Source organism: Hemitrygon akajei, chromosome 32, assembly GCF_048418815.1.
Source record: "Hemitrygon akajei chromosome 32, sHemAka1.3, whole genome shotgun sequence".
In the NCBI taxonomy this organism is placed as follows: Eukaryota; Metazoa; Chordata; class Chondrichthyes; order Myliobatiformes; family Dasyatidae; genus Hemitrygon; species Hemitrygon akajei.
Genome location: NC_133155.1, coordinates 11,136,439 through 11,160,258, shown reverse-complemented (window position 1 = coordinate 11,160,258; position 23,820 = coordinate 11,136,439). Strand labels below are relative to the sequence as shown.

General features: G+C 41.8%; 1 protein-coding gene across 1 annotated transcript in view; it reads right to left on the bottom strand.

Annotated features, from left to right (window-relative positions):
* Positions 1–286: 286 nt before the first annotated feature.
* Positions 287–23,820, bottom strand: part of runx3 (RUNX family transcription factor 3) — an 84,001-nt gene continuing 60,467 nt past the window's right edge. The window contains 2 exon segments of the mRNA XM_073034498.1: positions 287–3,488; positions 3,490–3,617. Of these exon segments, the coding sequence (XP_072890599.1) occupies positions 3,096–3,488; positions 3,490–3,617 (521 nt within the window). The 3' untranslated portion in view covers positions 287–3,095.

The window sequence follows — 23,820 nt, the reverse complement described above, 5'->3', positions numbered from 1 at the left end:
GACATAAAGCAGCAATATCCATAGCATGGAGAAAGACTCCATCACAGCATCTGTGTCCTACCATTAAATGCTCAATATGAACTGTATTTTATTGAATTGCTAAGACATAATCTTTGACCGTCCTGGGAAATAATGCCATTATGAAAGTTATAGGTTTTATACTCGGTTACATTAAATCAAAACCCTCTGTAGATTTAAAAAAATAAGACACAAAGGTCTCTTTATAAGAATTTGTGCTAAGATTGAAAGAAGAAGTTTAGCAGATCATAAATAATCTTCAAAACTGTTTACAAAGGTACAGAAATATTTATTCAATCAACTTGGATTTAAGTTGGACATTCATAAAAAAATTAACTTGTAGTTAGTGTACAGCCTCACTGTGAAACAAATTGATCATAATGTTGGAATCTAGGTATTACTTTTTAATTTTCTTGTTAAATTTTAACTTCTTTACTGTGACTGAGCAGTTTCAAAAAATAGAGGCGCAACAGGCCTTCGAATTTTACAAATGAATTATCCATCTAAACCCTGATAGAGCAGACCTACAAATAATGTACTGATGACAAAGAACTGGGGACCATCCCAGAGTTAAATTAATGACATTCTGTAGATTAGGTTAGTTATAAATAATTTCCAAATTAAGAATATGTATGAGTGTTTCACAAGGGAATTTTTGGGGAGCCACTGCATACGAACCTCCAAGAGGACCTCAACCTTGTTGTGATTTGGAGGCTTCTGTGTCTCAATGATCCGGCGATCTATGTAGGCTGAATTCAGGGCTTTGTGCTTTGGCTTTTGGTAAGGTCACTGAGGTCAAAGGGTAGAGTTCCAGACTAAGAGTGGTCTAGCAGTCCTCCAGGTTCGGGGGTTCAGCTCAGGGCGAACAACCCTTACCGGTCAAACTATATTGTTATGGAAACAGCAATGAAGAATCACTCTACATCTGAATGTGAAGGTATTCCTGAGTATCCGCCCAGGACTTGCATGACTGACGGTAGTGAAAACTGAGAGGAAGCTACTGACATGATGACAGAAGCCCTGAACACCAACAGAGATGGAGGACCTACGTTGCTGCCCTAAATGCCAGTGACGTAACAGGCAGTAACAGAATACGCACTGCACATGAAGTTAGTAATTTAACAAAACTCATCTTTAATCCCCTATTTTCACCATTGCAAGTGCATCCAAAGCTTCACAGTGCTGAAAGAAAATTCTCCTGAGATTGAAGGAACTAGAACGTTTCTTTCTGGGATATGGGAATGGTGCAGGAATAAGATCATTGGCTCATGAGAGAATTTGAGTGCAAAATGAAGATGGAAGTAGATCTAGGATAACGCCCACTATGAAAGGAAAACATCTGAAGATAACCTTCAAGATTTCTTTCATCTATATATTGGCCATTTACTAGTCTGCTCAATAAGGATAATTTTGGATAACCAAGACAGCAATTACCCAATTTTCCAATCATCTTAATCAGAAATATTTCTGTTACTTAAGTTATTAATTCATCATCCATATTTTAATAAAAATCCAACAAAATTACCACAATGCCATGCCATTATTTGAAAAAAAAAAGTAGTTGCATTTTGGTCAATTTATGGTTTTGTAGATAAGTGCAGCAACTCACAGGCAATCAAATGTAAAATATGGATGACCAACTGAAAGCTTGAATAAAGCATTGCTTTTAGAATAAATACTATGCATGCGTATCAGCCATGCGAAGGCTCATATAGGAAGGGCAGAGGCAATCTCTACTAATGTGCCATTGATTTATCATCCAGCTACATCCATAGGAACACATACTTATCACAAATCCATGAAGCATTTAAAGAATGTCACCAGCTGATCAGTACCACTGTATCTCAGTGCGTTTTACGTTGCAGTCCGCAGCGAGCACAATAATTGCAGCCTGTTCCATCTGACCACGTACCTAGTTTTTTGCTGATTGAGTGGTAAGCATGAAGATGAATGCCGATATCTTACAGATGTGGTGTGGACATCAAGGCATTTGCAGCTTGTTAAAGTCACTGTTACTTCAAGTACCTTGTGCCCTTGTGCGAAGTGGACAATGTCCTAGATCTACTGCTACGGATTGGCACTAGGGTTTCGGTAAAACTAAAACCTGCAGTATGAACGCAGTCCTACCCACCAAGGAAACTAGTATCGATCTTTAAGTACGTCAAATTCTGATTCCAAAAATAATTTGTGCAGTAATAGTGTAAAACAATTGAGATTTCTGGAACATTTCGAAGTGTGCCCTATGTAGGGAATCTAAGATAGTGATTTAGTCCTTGTGATTCATGAGGAGACTGCAGACTGAATTGCCTGGATAATTTCAGAATATGAACACCTAATGCTTTGATAAATCATCTAGCTCTTGCATTACTGTCTCATGTGGGGGGAAAAAAAAAACAACCAAACACAATTTTCCAATGTTTGCTCAACAGTCATCAGATAATGTCTTGTGGCCTTTATTTTCTGTTATTGGTGTTTATGAAAAAATTAACATGGCTTCTCTGAACCTCTGGTGAAATAGGCAAGTAATGTGTGGACTGCAAGATTTTCTGTTGTCTACTGAATGAGGCCAACCTTAAATATGATCGTTGCAGAAATTCTGTCCATGTACTATCTTTTTGATAAAGTTAATAAAAAAAACACAAGTGCAGAAATACTATGGTCACACCATAGCAGAAAATAATCCCGTATCCATATAGGCACTGCCAACTATATAACCACAAATGATCAGCCGCTGATCATTGTAAGAGGCCAAAACATTAATCACATCCAACCTACGCCAAACCACCTGTTACTTATGAAATGTGATGGTAATCATCTTTGGTTGGAAGTCTTTTTGATTTGGTGGCCATTTGGCCACTGTAAAGTGGGCTGATTATTTTCCATGATGGCTTATCTATTAACTGAAAGTATATACAATACGTGCCTTTAGCCAAATATCATACTTAATACATGGACAGTTTTGGATATTTTTTCTCTCCACCTATTCTCCCTACTACAGCTCGAATTCATTATAGTGCATAGAGAGAAGATATCATGGACTTTTGAACAATTACTGCTGCTCATACATCTTTGGTTGTCTAATAAGGCCTCCAGACTGATTCGTCGATGCGCCCCGTGGCTGTCATAGCTGTTGGAGAATTGCTTTGGCTGCCGTCAGCATCCACGACATCATTCTGATTGGCCAAATTGGGATTCATAAGTGTGCTTCCAGTAGATACACTGGTGCAGGAAGGCAACATTCTGGTGGGTGAGCGTTCTCCAGCAACCATGGAGAATTGGTATGATCCAGCAGAGGTACCGTAGTACAGATGATATGGCGAGGAGGTGGTCTGAAAGGGTCCACTTTGGTTCTGGGCCGATCCAGGGTAAGGTGGTGGCAAGTAGGTATGATAGCGAGCGGTGGCTGCCATACCTGTCATACTGATGCCACCAATGCCCCCTGTGGATGGTGTAGAGGAGTAGGTGAAGGCGGGCAGCAGACATCGCTCCAGGATAGTGCATACGCGGATCTGAGAAACGCGACTCTGTGAGTGAAGACAGTCCAGGAAACTGGCGCTCAAACTGACGAGGGTCTGTGAATGGGCTGATCTCAGAGTTGCCTAGGGACAGAGAGAGAGAGAAAAAAATTAAGGTTAATATTTGATGGGCTGCTGGTCAATGCTTTGACTTAAGTATGGAGCTCTTCTAACTTTGTTAAAGAATCTGAAAATTTCAGGAACAGCTTCTTCCCCTCTGCCACCGAATTTCTGAATGGACACTGAATCCACGAACACCTCCTCACTACTTTTAATTTATAATTTTGCACTACTTATTTAACTATTTAATATAAATGTACTTACAGTAATTCATGTTTTTCTCTATAATTATGTATTGCATTGTACTGCTGCCGCAAAGACAACAGATTTCATGACACGTGCCAGTGATATTTAACCTGATTCTGATTCTGCGCTCTATACTGATGTAGTTTAAATGAAGTCTCTTCCATTTAGGAGATCCCACGGTGCTATTATTCAGGGTAAGTTCACGTCACTGCTTCTTGACCATCATAAGCGTTAACCGATCGCATTCCAGTCCAGGGAGCTTTGCTGTTTCTATTGTGGTTATTGCATCTCCTTACAACAGATTTATAAATTTGATAGTATTACTAAGGGAGTGATAACTAATATCAAACCAGTAAAGGGTTAAATCAGAACTTTATGAAATCAAAGAAGGATCTGTTAGAAGATCCTTCTAAAAAGAACTGGGAATGTGCTGTGAGTTCTTGTTTTTTTTTAAGAACTGGAACTGTTTGTGTTCAGAGCAGCATCGTTTGGAAGTAATTGTGAAATCCAGCTGCATCATTGTAAGAAAAAATATAAACATGTTCATATTTTAAACTGCTGCTGAATAAGAGCCTTGTGCATACAGAACTCTGCATAAGTAATCAGGAACTGCTTCAGTATTGAGCAACACCACTGGTCAATGAAGGACTGCAAAACCCAAACAGGAAAGTACTCAGCCAATACACTGAGTCACAAAGCCGGGCAAGAGACTGTGTACTGCCGGAAACTCCATGACTACAGCAATTTTCCATGCGGTGTAGTTTATACAACTGCAACAGACCTGTCAGTCTACACGATGTCTACACGCAATGGCTCTAAAATGGTCCCAAACAGGTAGATAAGATACTTTGTTGATCCCAAAAGAAATTACAATGTCACAGGAGCATTACAAGTGCTCAGATATACAAACTTAAGAAGAGAAGTAAGAAAAAAATAAAATAAATGGTACCTCAAAGAGTCAAACAGGAGGGAGGTGGGGGGTCATCTCTTCCCCGGCTATAGGTTGACTCATTATAGAGCCAAATAGCCAAGGGTAAACATGACCTCATACGGCGCTCTTTGGAGCAGTGCAGTTGTCTTAGTCTATTACTAAAAGTCCTCCTTTGTTCAGCCAATCAACAAACAGGTCATAATAATGAACCATTGCACACCAGCTTTTTAAAAAAAATTAGTCATTAATACGTTTTCATATTGAATTTACTTAACTCTATATTTTTCTAAGAGGCAGAAACATTTCTGCCTTAGTCTCACTTTTGTTACAAATTCATTTGCTCCCTGTTGATTTCCAGAAGAGGCTTCACTTTCGTTAGCTTTGCCATTGATTCACAATCTATTTCGAGCATCGTCTATGCATTGGAGATCTGACTGATAGTGAGAGTTCCCATGGGCTGGAGTGGCGCTGTTGAACCTGGATATCTGCCCAGAGAAAATGACCACTTCATACCTCGTGCCAATCCGAGAGCAATGAGCCACAGCAGGCTGGTGGGGAGTGGGTAGGGGGTCGGGCTTGGCTGTTTCAGGCAGTAAGGCCTGTTAAGTATGCCAGATGGTCTCTAAAGGCCAACCTTTGCAGACCTTGATTGCCTTTAGAAAGATAACTAGTATTGCCCCCTTTAGCAGGCTGTTTAGCCTATTACAGAGCCAATGATATAGAACTTTGAATGGTGCAAATCCCTCAATGTTGTGCTGACCTTTTAACCTACTCCATGATCAATTTAAACCTTCTCTCCTACATATCCCATAGTCCTGTATTGTGACTTCATCCACATGCCTAACTAGGAGTCCGTTAAATGCCCATGAAGTACTAGCCTCTATCACAGCCCCCTGACAGTGAAGTGATCCAAAAAAGGGCCAGAAGGGACTACTCCACTCAGTATCACTAAATAAAAATTAAAGGAGGGACTCGGGAGAGCTAGAGAGGGATGTGAGAAGACCTTGGTGAGTGGGATTAAGGGAAGCAGTCCATAATGATTTTAAAAAGAGATCAGCTTTCTTTATCTCATGTACATCGAAACAGTCAGTGAAAAGAATCCCCTTGGCACCGAATCAAATCAGTGAAGATTGTTCCGGGGCAGCCCATAAGTGTTGCCATGCTTCCAGTGCCAACAAAGCGTGCCCACAGTTAATTTTCCCACTGCTAACTGTAAGGAGTTTGTATGATCGCATGGGTTTCCTCCGGGTGCTCTGGTTTCCTCTCACAGTCTAAAGACGTACCGACCGATAGGTTAATTGGTCATTGTCAATTGCCCCATGGCTAGGGTTAAATCAGGGGTTATTGGGCACCATGGCTCAAATGGCTAGAAGGGCCTATTCTGTGCTGTATCTCAATCAATCAATCAATCAATCAATAGATAGATAGATAAGCAAACAAACCTAACATTTCATCTTTGGAATGTGGGAGGAAACTGGAGCACCAGGAGGAAACACACACAGTCACAAGGAGAACGTACACACCCCGGCAGGATTTGGAGACTGACCTTACAATTGGCACTGTAAAAGCATTGCGCTAACCGGGACGCAACCGTGCTCTCTTGCTTTAGGATGAAGAGGAGCTACTGCAACAGAGTGGCAAAACTGAGTTTGTGACAAGTTCCACCAAACTGAAAACATTTTATTGTTTATTTTTTTTAGAGTGATAGAGCACGGAGAAAGCCCTTCCACCCCTTTGGGTCTAGCCATCGAGCAACCCCCAACAAACTCAATTAACCCTGACCTAATCAATTTACAATAACCTACCCGGTAGGTCTTTGGACTGTGGGAGGGAACTGGACCACCTGGGAAAAACCCTCTCGTTCCATGGGGAGGACTTTCAGAGAATCTTTACAGAGGGTTTTGGAATTCAACTCCAACCTCCAGAACGCCTCGAGCAGTAATAGTATCGCACTAGCCGCTACATTACCATGGTGCAAACATTGTACAATTGTAATGCCTGCACTGTTCTGTGCATTTTATGCAGTCCTGGGTAGGTCTGTAGTCTCGTGTAGCTTTTTTTCTGTGTTGTTTTTACATAGCTCAGTGTAGTTTTTGTACAGTTTTCATGTAGCACCATGGTCCTGAAAAACGTTGTCCTGTTTTTACTGTGTATTGTACCAGCAGTTATGGTCAAAATGACAACAAAAAGTGGCTTGACTTGACTAGATACTGCAGTTAAAATCCAGGTGTATGGATACCAAAAAGGTAAGCGTCCCCTGAAATCAATGTGGAATTGAGGGGAGATGAAGAGGACAGTTTTAACCTGAGTACGCAAGGGAAGCTGATGATCCTGGGTATAGGTGCAGTAGTAGTGGTATAATCACTGGAATTGAGTATACGTTCTCCTAAGGGATCCCCTTACACTCAAGAAATAGTACCGGTTTTCATAGCCTACGTCCGTATGTCCCTCAAGTCAATGAATAGGGTGTGAAGCTGCCATTCCATTGGTTTCATGCTCACTGTAGGAGGTTAAAATGATGTCCAAAATGTTTTCTTCTGAATTCTCTCAACTCCAGATTCACGGAAGAAAAATGCACATTGATGAGATGACAGGCGTCGGGAACTTTGAAAAAGTTCAAAAAATACGCAGTCACAAACTTTTGATTGTACCGTTAGCTCTGGTTTCCTCTCACATTCTAAAGGCAAAAAGGTCGGGCTAGTAAGTAGTCAGCACCGCAGGCGTGACGACACTTGTGGGCTGCCCCCAGCACAATCCACGCCGATTTAGTGCAAAGGATGCACTTCCCTGTGTGTTGCAATGTTTCAACGCACACGTGACAAATAAAGCTGACCCCTTTAAGCATTTTAGGGAAGAAGGGCTGCACGTCATCTTGATGAGTTAAGAAGGAATCAGCTGACTGTGCATTGTAAGGAACGAGACAGAACTCCAGAGGAGTGTTTAGAGACGGAGCTAGGATCCTTGTCATTTGTAGAAAAACCTTAGTCTGACCCTTCAGGGACACAAGCAAGCCTCCGCAGGGGCGGCCTGTTAATCAGTGCATTTGAGATGAGTTATAACCATTATAATTAAATGGTGATATTAAGCCTGCATTTTAGGGTGGACTGTAGGCGTGAGGCAATAATTAAAGGAAATTATTGCCAGAAACAATGAATTAAAGTGAACCCTTTCATCTTTAGTTAAACAACCACATGCAGGCAATGTGCTTTACAAAGCCAGCAGGATTGCTTATTTTTAAGTAAATGTACACCCTGTCCCAATATCACAAGTATTTTTAGCTCTCACTGTAGAACGAGACATCCCCTGGCTGAGTGTATGGTGTGTGTACAAAAGAGCCTGCTATGACATGTTCACAAATTCCTCAGGCAATGGAGATGCAAAATACCTATTAGGTTCCTTCGTCACGTGCAGGATTAATTACTTAAACATTGACTTGTTCACTACTATTCTTGCATAGTCACTGTGACTAGCTCTGCAGGCAAAGGGCAGACTCTGCTAAATTTCATACTTAATTATAATTGAAACATCAGGACAGAAGCAGCAGGGTCATTAGCAGTATGTAATACATCTTAAATTGATTATTGAAATGGGAGTAGTCCAACTTCATACAATGGAGTTGTCAGTTTCCAGAAGATATGACATGACTTTTAAGTACTGAAGAAGGTCGGCTATACATAAAAGCTTAAATTCTTTACTTTGTTAATCAGTGGTCCCAACATATCGATGCAGCTATTAAGAAGGTAAGACCGTGGCTATGCTTCAGGAGGGGTTTGAGGAGATTTGGTTTGTTACCTAAAAAACTCGAAGACTTCTCCAGATGTACCGTGGAGAGCGTTCTGACAGGCTGCATCACTGCCTGGTATGGGGGGTTGGGGGTGGGGTGGCGACTGCACAGGATCGAAAGAAGCAAAAGAAAGTTGTAGAATTAGTCAGCTCCGTTTTGGGTACTAGCCTGCGTAGTGTCCAAGACATCTTCAAGGAGCAATGCCTCAGAAAGGCGGCGTCCATCATTAAGGACCCCCATCACCCAGGACATGTCCTCTTCTCATTGCTACCTTCAGGGAGGAGGTATAGAAACCTGAAGGCACACACTCAATGACTCAGGAACAGCTTCTTCCTCTCTGCCATCCGATTCCTGAACTCATAAACACTATCTCATTTTTATTATTTGTTTTTGGCACTACTTTTAATTTAACTATTTAATATACATATATGTAAACTTACTGTAGGTTACTTACTATATATCATTACTTACTGTAATTCAGGTGTTTTTAAAAATATTTATCATGTATTGCATTGTACTGCTGCCACAAAGTTAATAAATTTCATGTCAAATGCCGGTGATATTAAACCTGATTCTGATTCTGACTTGGTGGACAATCCAAACGGATTTCTCACATTGAGTAATGGGTTGGTGGAAAATCCAAACTGATTTGTTGCATTAGGTAAAGTGGCACTGAATTAATAACCCTTCATCTCACAGTACCAGCTGCCATTTTCAGTTTTCACTGTGTTTATAACACAGTTCTTGTGGAAATCATGAAGAGGCAATGCAGTCCCAGACTTTTAGAGAAGCAATGGTCCATACACACCCATGGTCATTTTGACGGGAGCTATTCATTCCACTGGAAGCAACTGCGCTAACCACTGGCACTAGCGAGAACGCAAGTAAATCACATCATCAACACATGGCATTTCACTGAACAATACTGCACTTTAACCAACTGGCTCACCAGCTTCTGAAAATGGAAAAAAAATGAAATGCCATCTACTATAAGTGCACGGACCTTCTGTGCTTATGCAATAGAGAACTCTGCTGAAAAATAGGAATACGAAGCAAAGATTGCCTTTATCGCCAGAGACTTTGCATTGAACAACAAATCGAAATATACGAATGAACTGGGATTAATATGAAATTATCAGAGATTATATGAGATGACCTTCTGGCAGGATCACATAATGAGTCAAATTCTAACATTGGTAGAGTATATGTGAATAGAAAACACCACACACACACACACACGAGCGGCCACAACCCAGATAAATACTTAATTTGGGCTTTCTGACATGGAGGTGACTGTGCCTAACCACACTGGTCAGCAGACTATGTAAGGGAAATCACCATTCTGAGTTGTTTCGGTCAGATACCTAATTCTACTCTCTTGGAACTCATCCAGTCAAACATTTGAGGAAGATCTGTAGAGACAACGAAAATTATTTTTGTTTACACTTGTAGTACATAGACACCTGCGTTCCTCCTAGACTACTCACCAGACGTTAGAGCATTTTATCAAATGTACCTAGTATTGGGAGTTCAGTGTGAAATGGTCATCAAAGGCAGAACAAATGGACCAGCATGCAAAGGCAACCTAAGCCTTTCACAAAGAACAATGTAGTTGTATACAAGAATTTTCCACTTTTTTGTGGCCAATGTTTTGCCATTTTGGCTAATTCCTTCTCCGTGCATGTTTCAAAGACTTGACCCCCGGATAATGGCACGTGTTACATCACAATGACCTGATCTGTGATTCTTGTTGATCTAAAGAAAAGCATGTGGAAAAGAATATTTTTCCCAGTTGCCATAAAAGTCAGATGTTTGCTCCTCCAGCTGTTTGGAATTCCTGCCGACTCAGCAGGTGATGTTTATTGCCTTCCCTTTTCTCTCATTCTGGGTGGCTGGTGGAGATACATCTCTACCAAAGGAGGTGGAAGGCACTCCTCCCCTCCGCTAGATGCAGGTCACCCTTGGGAAAGGTGTAGCACCCGCTTAGACCCCCCGATCAGGGTCACGTGAAGCCATGGGAGCAGGTGGTCGATGGTCATATGAGCAGCTGGTGCACATCACAAGTCCTGGTTATTTAACCACGGATGCCAGGCAGACAATCTCTGAAGAGTATTAATAATAGCTGGGGTCACCCAACTTTTAAAAACACTGCTCAGAAGAAGGCAAATCACTTCCATAGAAAAATTTGCAAGAACAATCATGGAAAGATCATAATCGCCCACGTCATACAGCATGGCACATAATGAATGAACAGAGTGAGATGGCACTGCCAACCATGCCAGGTAGACAAAGCATTATACTTTCTGTTTTGGGTTCAGCTTGCACTGGTTTCAATGCATTGTGCTTCTAGAGAAAGGAAACACTTACAAAGAGAGAGGGATTCACTTGCATTTGCATTCTACTCCCAGGTAATATAATGCAATAAACATTTGGGCAGGTGAGTGAAAACTTTTGAGTATGGAAGGATTGGAGAACACTCCTTCCAGCTGTCTTCTTCGAAGAAAAATATGAAACTTTTATAAACCTAAGAGATGCTGCAGCTGCTGGAAATCCAGAGTAACACACACAAAATGCTGGAGGAACTCAGCAGGTCAGGCAGCATCTATAGAGAGGAATAAAAAGTCGACATTTCTGGCTGAGAGCCTTCTTCAGGACTGTAAAGGGAGAGGGAAGGTGGCAGACTGAAAAGAGGAGGGGAGGGGAAGGAGGACAAGCTAGGAGGTGATGGGTGAAGCCAGATGGGTGGGAAAGGTAAAGGGCTGGAGAAGAAGGAGAGGAGAGCGGACATGGGAGAAAGGGAAGAAGAAGAGGTTCCCGAGGAGGTGGCGCACAGTAGAGAGAGGTAAAAAGCCAGAGTGGGGAAAAGAAGAAGAGGGGAGGGGGGGAGAAAAAATAATTTACCAGAAGGGGAAATTGATATTCATGCCATCAGGTTGGAGGCTACCCAGCCAGAATATAAAGTGTCATAGTTAGGTTTCCAAGATGCCCTGACTATGAAAGGTCTAGCTCCTTCACCAAGGAATTGACTGAACTTCCCTACTTTTACTTTTTATTAGGATGGACAAACATTAAACCTGGCTGCCTGCCTGCAGCAGGGAGTGCCACACAGACTCATCAATCACCAAGTATGTCAGAATGAAACAGTAGAATTTCTTATAACATATGTCAAAGTATGATCATGATTTGTGCAAAAAGAGCCCTTTAATATTACAAGGTCTGTTAATTTTATTTTTGCAATATAGTTTGCTGAATCGTTATTTACATTGATTACGTAAGTAATCAAAAATGAGAAGTTTGCAGACAAGGCAGAACAATCTCTAGTAAAAGAGGATCAAAAATGCCCCTTCCCCCCCCCAAAGACTGGGCCATCTCATTTAATGTACAATCCACAATTAATTCAATTTGCCTATTTTCTTGATCACCAATTTAACAAATCCTTCTTAAACTTAACTAAAAAAAAAAACAAGTTGTTTTATAAAGTGTTACTGGGTTTCATGGGGGAAACATCACAGACAAGTGCCAACACCAAGGACAAAGGGGATAACTTGACTCAGCTCCACTTGCCCCATCACTGAAATGTTCTCACAACCAATGGACTCACTTTTAAGGACTCTTCATCTCATGTTCTCAATATTTATTGCTTATTTATTTATATTATTATTTCTTCTTTTTGTATTTGCATATTATTGTCTTCTGCACTCTGGTTGAATACCCTAGTTGGATGGCCTTTCATAGATTCTGTATTTGGTTCTCAGGGTTGGATATAGTGACATAAATGTACTTTGGTAATAATTTTACTTTGAACTTTGAGTTTTTGGGGAGATTTAGGGAAAGAATTGCAATGATTAAGGTCAAGACAGCTGAAAACACAGAGAATAATAGTGGAGTGATTCAAATAAAGAGGCCAGAATTGTAAAGCAAAGTGATAGCAAAAGATTATAGAGTTTGATGAAGAGGGTGTGAAGCCATCGAAGGATTTGGAAAAAAGTTCAACAGCACAAGACTGTTTCTGAGGAATGAACAGATTATGATTTTACAGGTGTCCATTTTGTCCATAAGTTGGAAAACCGATAAAAATAACTCAATATAACTCAGTAACCACACCTCCACAATATTGCAAGGAATGGCATCAAAAGCACATAAAACTGATATGGAAGCATGAGGAAAGAGGATAGTGATCTTTATAAGAATCAACTTATAGACATACACTATGTCAAACTTTTCAATTTAATATTTTGGGAGCTCGTTCATATGCAGAGAGTGTCTACAAGTCAGGTGGTTCTCATAACCCAGAGATGACATGGCAGGAAGATGGCTAGGCGAGCATTATAATAGTCACGTCCAGACTATTAACAAAGGCATGGATGAGGGTTTCAATTGCAGAGGAACCAAGGAAAGGGCCATGGTCAGTCAGTGTTCTTGGTGTAGAATTAGGCAGTACTGATTCAGGAGTAGATGGAAGTTTATCGCCGAATCCAATACAACGCCAGCATTATAAAGAGTCAGAGTCATCTTCAGGCAGTATGGAAACAATAGCTGATTTGTGTTGGATTCCAAAGAAGATACCATCCTCTTCCCAAATAAAGAGGATGCTCCTTTACTGCACCAGTCATTGTTCTAATCTCTCTTCATAGCTTATTCAGCAAAACAAAGCTTAATTGCATTCACGGTTAGGATGAGACGAATGGCAAAAAAAAATAAGGGGAAATAGTTGTCCTGGGTAACAGGGTGGAGTCAAAAGGGAAGCTGGAGATGAAAATGCAGGGGTGTGGCAAAATGTAGAGAAGAAATGTGAGACAGATAGATGAAGACCCATTTCAGTTGCACAGTTACACCTGATTTACATTGTTAGCAATCTGCTGCTTTACATCTGTTGGAAACTTGCTGACTGGTTGGTCGGGTAGCTTGGGCAGGATTTGGTGGGATCTCTTGAGTGGGAAGGGACAGATCCTGGCTGCAGAGCTCCAGAACTTTCTTTGCTGGGTTTAGAGAAGTGTGATCCTGATCCTCTCGTCCCACGTAGGGTGGCATGGTAGCGTAGTAGTTAGCGCAACAGTTAACAATACAGGAGACTGGGGTTCATTTCCCGCTGCTGACTGCAGGCAGTTTGAACATTCTCCCCTTGACTGCATGGGTTTCGTCTGGGTACTCTGGTTTCCTACCACAGTCCAAAGATGAACCAGTTGGTAGGTTAATTGGTCATTTGTAAATTGTCTCGTGATTATGCTAGGATTAAATCGATATGTTGTATTTCAATAAATATATAAGTAAGTAAGTGAATAAATAAACAAACAAGAAAACAAACAAACAAAAAACTAATTAATTAATTGGAAGAAATGTTTCGAAGTAGCCTCATGCTACTTCGAAACCGGAACAGAAGCCATTTTGTTCAGCCCATTGCCTTGTCCTTTGCAGTAACAATGGAGTTAAAGCTGCCTCAGGATCGTCTGCTTTCGGAAACTGACTCTTTCCATTCAAGTTCAGCTATTCCCAGAGCTTGCAGGAGTAGAGGGTTAAATTCCCCATCTATTTACTAAACGATGCCTGCTTGGAGACTGAGCCTGCGTGCATCGAACACTACATGTGCACAGCAGACATAAGCACTTTACTGTTTATTCCATACACAAGCTTGTGTGGGTGGTCTCCACAGAGATGGGCTCTACATGTACCTGTGACTGTACTACTGGCTACTACTTAAAACAAACTCAGCTGTTGCTCTGTGGATCTGGAGCAGGCATTCCAAGAATGGAAAACTCTGGAAATCACAATTAGTTCCACCAGCATCACTTACTCAACCTGTTTTCTTTGACTAACATTGCACACTTTGAACTCTATTGGAGGATTCTCATCTGTCCTGTAAAACGGAAGGATATAAACCAGGGGTTCCCAACCTGGGGTCCATGGATCCCTCGGTTAATGGTAGGGACCCTCGCATATAAAAAGTTTGGAACCCCTGATCTCAACTTTAAACCCTATCTGAATACCAAGCTGATTCCTCACTTCCCCAAATGCTGCCATATCCCAAAGGCATGCAGACTGGCAGATTAGTTAGCTGCTATGAATATGCTCTAGCGTGTTGGTTAGTGGTATAATTTGGGAGGGCTTGATGGGAATAATTCAACAGGAAATTTAGTGGGGAATGGGACTGCTCTGTGAGCTACCATAGACTTGATGTGTTGAATGGGCTTTTCTACATCACAAGTGGCTCGGCACAGTTTAGATGGGCCAAGGGGCGTGTTTCTGTGCTTACTCTAAGGAAGTATGGGATTCCTTCCTGTTTGCCCACACAGTGGAACGCAATGCATTAACAAGGTAGCCCGGCCTTCATCTCTGGAATTTACGATCTGCGTTTTTGCAGCTGAAGTCAGCAACCGGATGTCACCATTCACTTTAACGTCTGTTCGACCCATCAGTTTTTAACTTACACATACTGCAGCTTGCCCTCAAACAGATACTTTCTTCTACGTTGCTATAATCTACATCACAGTCCTTACCTCCACCCCTTAAGTAAGCTAAACACTACCCTTTCTCCTGATGAAGGGTCTTGGCCTGAAACATCGACTCTTCCATAGATGCTGCCTGATGTGTACAGTTCCTCCAGTGTTTTGTGTATGTTGCTCTGCCCTTTGGCTGCTTGGCTAGATCGATTGATATTGCCAAAACAGATCAATGAGCAGCATATGGGGATCAACCAAGTACAGCATCCACACCCACATGAACTGGACCAGAGCTGAGATCTGTCCACATTCCTGTACGTGTCAGAATGCTGGATGACAGAGAACGACTTTGCCAAGCCGTCGTCATTCCACACCATGAGCCTCTTGAAGATCCTCCATACTTTCTCACCAAGAAAGAACTCCAGCCCTGCCCCACTCCTTCGTTGTCATCAAGAGGACATGGCCACAATCACCATGAGGAAGTGACGGAGATGGATTGGGCATGAGATAAGAAGACAGGCCAACTCCATCATCAAGACAGTGCTTCATCTGACCCCTGGAGGGCGGAGGAAACGCGGGAGACCAAAGACAACTTAACGTCGTACCGTAGAGGCAGAAATGAGGAGCCTGCGCCACACCTGGGGCACAATAGAGGAAGATGGCTAAGGACAGAGGGAGATGGAGGACCATCAGTGCTGCCCTAAATGCTACCAACATAGCAGGCTTTTCATGATGATGATGCTCTACCCTAGATAGATGGTTATTGCCAAAACAGATTTCTATACAAGAATAAGTCCGAAGTTCAAACTACATTTATTATTAAAGTATGTACAACTTATACAACCTTGAGGTTCGGCTCCTTACAGGTATCCACAAAACAAGAAACCTGAAAGGACCCATTAAAATAAGACCCAGTGCACAGAGAGAGAAAAGAAAACACAAATCGTGCAAACAATAAAAGCAAGCGACGGCGTTCAGAACGAACGCTGTCCGTATACACACAGCCTCAGCATCAGTCATTACACGGAGCTCGCAGAAACAAAGCCCGGAGCAGGTTATAATAGTTACCAATAAGTAGAATGTTACTGTATGCTGCAATGAAACGTATGTACATTGTGAGCCTTGTAAAAGCAGACTTTGTTGTGTTTCCTAAATTTAACTCAGAACATTTTATATATAACATTTTTATATTAGAACACAAAAGAGCACAGGTACTGTAGATATTTTGCAAAGAAGCTTTCTCTGCTTATTCAGTTAGTAGACGATATGAGGGTTTATTTTGGAAAGTTATTAATCTATGGAGCCGTAAATTATTATTAGCAGCATCTACAGTCATTACTCTGAATAACTGCACAATTAACGTATGCGGGCAGGAGCTAACCCCACCTTACAGCCCACACCAATTTTCCATAGGGTTCATCTTATTTGTTTATGCTCCAGGCAAGATTTTATATTCAACACGAAGTTGTGGGATCACACAGTAACCATTAGAGCAATGATTTTGTGCAATGCTATAAATCTGGGACTATCTAGAACAACTTCCCAGTCTGTGGTCGAAAACCATTATACAGTGAGTTTTGCTACACTCAATTGATATAAATGTCACTTCCTGGTCCCATCCTCAACCATCACCCCGTTTACCACAGTGTTGAGTCAGAGAGCTGCGGGTTCAGATCTTGCATAACAACACCTAATCTAGGCCGGCCTTCCAGTATTACAATTGTCTTCACATATGGATTTGTTCCTCAACTGAGAAAAATCCATCCACTCTCTCTGGTGAGCATAAACCATCTCTTGACAATTCTTTAAGGAGGGGTGTCCTGGGCGTCTCAGATTAAATGTCTGGTCAGCACATCCTTGGTGATTTTGAGAGCTTGGTGTTGCAAATTAGTCTCTTATTCATTGCAATAACTAGACTTCAAATCACCTAACTGAATGCAAAGTGCTTTTGAGTCTTCCAAGGTTCAGAAAGGCTTTTTCATTCAGATCCGTTAACTTTGTTTATTTATCTGTATCTATATATTTACGCCATGAGAAGATCACTACTCAATCCCTTCCTTTTAAACCTAATTTGCACAGATTTTAGTTATCGTTGCCTGTTATATTAGAAATCATTTTTGCTGAACAGGCTCTTAACTGAGACTGTCTTAATGTGCACAACACAGTCATAGAGAAATAAAGCATAGAAACAAAACTTAAACCCACCCAGTCCTTGCCAACCATCACTGCCCATTTACACTATTCCTAAAGTAATCCCCCTTGTTTATTTTCCTTCCCTCGTTTTCATCTGATCCTCCCGGCCTCACTTTCACTCTAGCGGCCAATTAAACTACCAACACAAATGGCTTTGGGCTGTGGGTGGAAACCTAGGCACTTGGAGGAAACCCACACAGGAAGAAAGTGCAAACTCCACACAGGCAGCATCCACACTGAACCCTGGTCTCTGGCACAGTCAGGCAGTGACACCACCACTGCACTACTCTACTTGCCAGTCAAAGATGTGACTTGAACAGAACACTACACAGTTTCAGCCAACTTTGGTATTGTTGATAATACATGAGGTTAGGACTACAGGAAAAGCATTCCATCAGGTGTATATATACAGTATGTAATATATAGATTAATTATATATCTATATTTATCGATTTCTGTCTCTCTCTATCTATCTATCTATATATATATGTAGAGAGAGAGAGAGAGATAAATCAATAAATATATATAACTAATCTATATATGTATACATATATAGATGATATATAGATATAGGTATAGATATGTATATATACATACACACACACACACACGCGCACACGCGCACACGCGCACACACGCACACACACACACGCACACATACACACACATATATATCTACCGCAAAGATATAAATAATGTAAAGAAGATTGAAAGTGTACAGAAAAAATTTACAAGGATGTTGCTGGGACTGGAGGACCTGAGTTATAAATAAAGATTGAATGGGTTAGAACTTTATTCCCGAGAATGTATTAGATTGAAGGGAAATTTGATATACAAGATTATGAGGGGTATAGACAGGGTAAATGCAAGCAGCCTCTTTCCACTGAGAATGGGTCAGACTACAATTAGAGGTCATGGGTTAAGGATGAAAGGTGAACTGTTTAAGGGGAACATGGGGGGGGAGCTTCTTCACTCAGAGGGTGGTGAGAGCATGGAACGAGCTAGTGGTGGATGTGATTTTGATTTCAACGTTTAAGAGGAGTTTTGGATAGGTACTTGGTTGGTAGGGGTTATGGAAGGCTCTTGTCCGGAAGCAGGCCGATGGGACAAGACAGAATAAATGGTTCAGCAGGGACTGGATAGCTCGAAGGGCCTGTTCCTGTGCTGTAACTTTTTTGTGACTCTTTGTTTCTCCATCACAGCTATCAATGGTAGTTAGGCAAAGGCAGAAAGATTGAAAGCATCCACAGAGAAAAACAGGGAGCTGCTGACCCATCTGAAGAAAGATCACTGACCTGACAGATGAACCCTGCTTCTCTCTATGAAGATGGTACCTGACCTTTTGGATATTCCCGACACCCTGTTTTTATCAATAAGCACTAACCTTGCCGCCCACTCGTTTATCTGCAGTATGAAGGAACACAGTCGCCACTGGACTCAAGTACCTAAACAGGCATTCTGTGTAAAGGACCTCACTGGGTGTCATCAACTTGATTGTTGTACTTCCATGAAATGGGAAGCCACATTGTCCCACCATATAATTTACATTTTCATAATGCCACAGAAGGAAGGCTCATTGGGATGAATGTGGCAGCTCTGCTTCATCATGAAGGTGGGTGGTAAATGGCTTATCTTGTGAAATCATTTTTCCTTTTCCTTTTTGGATTGCTTCATAAAAGGAATGTCTGAGTTTGTTTTGTAATGCAAAAATAAATTGGCCTGATCTCCACCTTCTGCTTAATTGCTTTGACTGGAAAAGTAACAAGGGAGGGGTACTCGCCGTGAAGTAAAAATGCTCGTGTGGGAGTGTATTACTGGATGGATGAGAATAGTAACGAGGGTTCGAGTTGTTAAGCATGCGTTCCATTACGAATATATCACCGAATCAACAATCACACTCTTGCACAGTGCATTAATGCTGCTTATCTGTGTTTGTGTATTTTATTTAATTGCAAGAGGGGATTTGTATCATGAATAATAAGATTTCATAAGATCCAGCAGTACTAGAATGCAGGTTAAAATGGAGATCACAAATTAGTCAGCTGCCACCCCTTTTCAACCTCTTACATCAAGGACTTTTTAAAATATTCTTTAGAATAAGCCTTGTACTCTGATATCATTAAAGTCTCAAACTGTTTTCAAGCAGAACTTTAAATATTTTCTAGATGTGATAATTTGGTAAAGAATACAGGAAAGGGAAAGATGCCCTCCAGTTCAGAATGATGAAACACCTTTACTATGCATAATGAGGCTGTGTTTGCCAGTCGTAAAGATACTCTGAGATTGTGAGTGGTCTATCATTTGAGAACTCCTGATCCTGGCTTGCATTCTTGAATACACTTCTGCTTTGAATTCAGGATTAGCCAACTAAGTACCGGGCATTCTTTTATCGCCATTTTGCATTTAGATTGGAAATGCGTTTATCAACAAAGATTAGGCATTAGCTTCATTTTTTCCATTATCCCTTATATTATTTTGAAAGACATTCCTGAAACTTCTTTGTTAGTTTCTGGATGGAACTTCTAAGTTAAATAAAGGATAATAATTTTCATGTTTTACTTAATTTAATTCATAATGCAAACCCACACAGGTTAAAAAAAGGATTAAGATATTCTATGATTTGTCATTTTTATTGAATAATATTCAGCTTTCTGCAAAGTGCATGAGTAATATATGGTGGGTATAAATAGGGTAAATGCAAGCAGGCTTTCTCCACTTCCACCAAGGTTGGGTGCGACGACAACCAGAGGTCATGGGTTAAGGGTGAAAGGTGAGAAGTTTAAGGGGAACATGAGGGGAAACCTCTTCACTCAGAGGATTGTGAGAGTGTGGAAAGATCTGCCAGTGCAAGTGGTGAACATGAGTTTGATTTAAATGTTAAGAGAAGTTTGGATAGGTACGTGGATGGTAGGGGTATGGAGGGCTGTGGTCCTGATGTAGGTCGATGGGAGTAAATGGTTCGGCACAGACTAGATGGGCCGAAGGGCCTGTTCCTATTCTGTAGTTTTCAATGAATTTTTCCTATGACTAACTACACAAATAATCAATAATATGTTGCATTCTAACAATTAAGCTGCAGAAGATTTCTGATCCAAGGTACTACAGGGATCATCATTATGTGCCATGTCATATGATGTGGTTGATTATGGTTTTGACCATGATTGTTCTTGGCAATTTTTTTTTACAGAAGTGGTCTGCCATTGCCTTCTTCTGGACAGTGTTTTAACAAGACGGGTGACCCCAGCCGTTATCAATACTCTTCAGAGATTGTCCACCTGGCGTCAGTGGTCACATAACCAGGACTTGTGATCTGCACCAGCTGCTCATACGACCATCCACCACCTGCTCCCATGGATTCACCTGATCCTGATCAGTGGGGTGGGGGGGGCTAAGGAGGTGTTGCACCTTACCCAAGAATGACCTGCAGGCAAGCAGAGGGAAGGAGTGTCTTGCACCTCCTTTGGTAGAGACGTATCTCCACCCCACCCCCCCAGAGGTACTGGCTACGTAAACGGTCAAGTGCCGAGTCACTGAATTGCACTTAACATGAATGCAGGTTAAATAGATGGCCCATTATAATGAACTCATTTTGTGTCTTTAATAGTCAGAGAGCCATAAATGATATACAGTATATTGTTCCAGAACTGATAACCCAGCTGGGTTTACTAAGGATGTCTGGGAGTCATCAATAATGGTGATCTATTGTTGATGTCTATCAGTAGGAGCTAGAACAATGAGTGTATTATGCATTACTTTTGAGATACAGTCTGAAGTTGTTTCATAAGCACTGGTCTAAAAAATCTCAAGAAGGCATGGTTGGGGGCTCTGACCTGCTTTCAGCTCCTTTTCTACCTAACAGGAATGGTTTTCCAATTCAGCAGGACCTGATACGTTTTTGTTTCACCAGCTCAACAAAACTGGATCAAATGCCATCACAAGACGCCAATAGGAATCTAAACATAGGCCGAGTTGCAGAGACGGCCGTGCATTGGGGTAAAGGGGTAAAGATCAGGCATGCCATTTGGGGTATGTCAAAAGTTCTGACTAGAATAAACAGTTTTTATCATGGAATTATAGAACAGTTTCACTCATTGAGCTCAAGCCAGCTGTCAGTAGAACAACTTAGTCAGTCATATTGCCTTGCCTTGCACTACGCCTAGTAAATGACTTCTTCCCAAGTGCGCCATGGTAGTGTAGTGGTTAGCATGCTGATGTTAAGTCTCATCGGAGTTCAGAGTTCAATTCTGACATCATCTGTGATGAGTCCATATTTCCTCCCTGTGGAATGGGTGAGTTTTCTCCGGGTGCTCCCACAGTCCCAAGACATGCTGGACTGCCCCTCAATTGCCCCATTGATTGGTCATTGTAAACTGTCCTGTGATCAGACTTGGGTTAAATTGGAATTTGTTGAGCGGTGTAGCTGGATGTGCAAAAAAAGGCCTATTCTGTGCTGTATCGCAATAAATAGATAGATAGATAGCCAATGCACTTCCTTTTGAAAGTCCCAAGTAATTGTGTTTCCACTACCCATCCCATCATTACTCACAGTGTAACTGTTCCCTGTATCATAAACTATTACAACACAGGCATAGGCCCTTTGGCCTACAATGCCTCTACTTTAAATTTGTGACCCTTGACCCTTAAACTATTGACTAATGGGAACAACCACTCGTGGTTTAATTTACATTTCTGAATGCCTCACCTCCAGCAAAGCTCCTCCTAGCCTGCTTTACACCCCAACTTTGCCAGACCGATCAGCTGCAGCAACCCCTCAACCCTGCAACCATTTTTTGCACATCTTTCCTGCAGCCTCTCCAGTGCCTTCGCAGGGGCCCAGGACGGGGCCCAGTGCTTCAGCTGCAACCTAATCATAGTTCAATAAAAATTCAACACAACTCCATGCTTTTGTACACCGTGTCTTTGTTTATGGAGAAAAAATTGTCATTAAGATCACATTATCCAATGGTTGAGCAAGAGACGTGAACTAATGACCTGAAAACATGAAGAGGTACAGAATAAAAATCAGGGCCTTTGCTCTCTACATCCATGCCAATCTCTTTGCCTGTCTGCACTAATCCCATTGGCCCATGTTAGGTCTATATCCTTCTATACCTGGCCTATTTAAGTGCCTATCCACATTCCTACTTTCTTTTTTGAACATCTTTTTCTTATGATCACAAGACACTGCTGGATATTAAGAACTTCAGGTGCTGCAGGTATATCCCATAAGCAAGTTCCTCGATAGCAAAGGTGCAGGACTTGGTTGCTACGGAGTGACGTCGGGGTCGGTGCTCGAAGGCGGCATGCGGCCTTCACAGCGGGTGTTTGTGTTGCGATGTTTTTCTTGTGATCGCGAGGCCCTGGTGGGCCTCGGTCACGTAGGATGCGGCAAGTCCGGTCTGATGGCAGAGGGAGCTGCGTAGCCTCGGGTGCAGCGTGGACTGGGCTTCTTGTCGCGGCCTCCCAGCGGAAGAGAAGCCGGAAGTGGTGTGACCATGTTCTAGCCCCTCCCAAGAGTGCTGTCCTCCAGTGTTTACAAGGTGGAGGACAAGCTTTCCGGCCTACTGCAGGCTTGACAATGTCTGTCGATCTATTATCTACAGGACCTGACACTCAGGGACTTGGGCTTTACTATAGTTTTGTGGGACTTACTGCTGTCTTATATGTGCTTTGTGCTGTGTATGACTGCTGGTACTGTATTTTGCACCTTGGCCCCTGAGGAATGCATTTCGTTTGCTGTATTCATGGGTACTCATGTCTGGTTGAATGACAATTCAACTTGAACTTGACTCTACTGCATCTAAGTCCACAATTCCCTCTAGCAGCCAGTTCCTGATCTTAACCACTCAATTTTTAAAAATAGTCCCTTCTGATCCCCTTTAAATTTTCTTCCTCTTGCCATAAACCTTTCTCCTGTTGTATCTGATACCAGGAAAATCGTTTGTGACGATCTCTCTTCCATTATTTTGTATACCCTATCAGGTCTTAATCTTCTTCACTCCAGGAAAGAACAAGTCCGTAACTCCCCATAACTGAAACCCTTCAACTCCATAAGATATTGGAGCAGAATTACACCATTCAGCCCATGTAGTCTGATCCGACATTTCATCATGGCTGATCCATTTTCCCTCTCAGCCCCAGTCTCTTGCCTCCTCCCCATATCCCTTCATGCCCTGACTAATCAAGAATCTACCAACCTCTGCCCTAAGTATAGTCAAAGACTAGGCCTCTGCAGTTGCCTGTGGCAATGAAAATTCACAGATTCATCACTCTCTGGCTAAAGAACTTCTTCCTCATCTCCGCTCTAAATGGACGTCCCTCTATCTGGCACTGTGGTCTTAGATTCTCCTACCATAGGAACCATCCTATCCAAATCGAGGCCTTTCAATGTTTGATAGGTTTCAAAAGAGATCTCCCCTCATTGTTTTGAATTCCAGTGAGTATAGGCCCTGAGCCATCAAACGCTCTTCTTATGATAAGCCTTTCAATCCTGGAATAATTTCCATGAACCCTCTCCAATGTCAGCACATCTTTTCCAAGATAAGGGGCTCAAAACTACTAACAACACTCCAAGTGAAGCCTCACCAGTGCTTTCTAAAGCCTTAACATTACATCCTTCAGGCAACAAATGGGTGA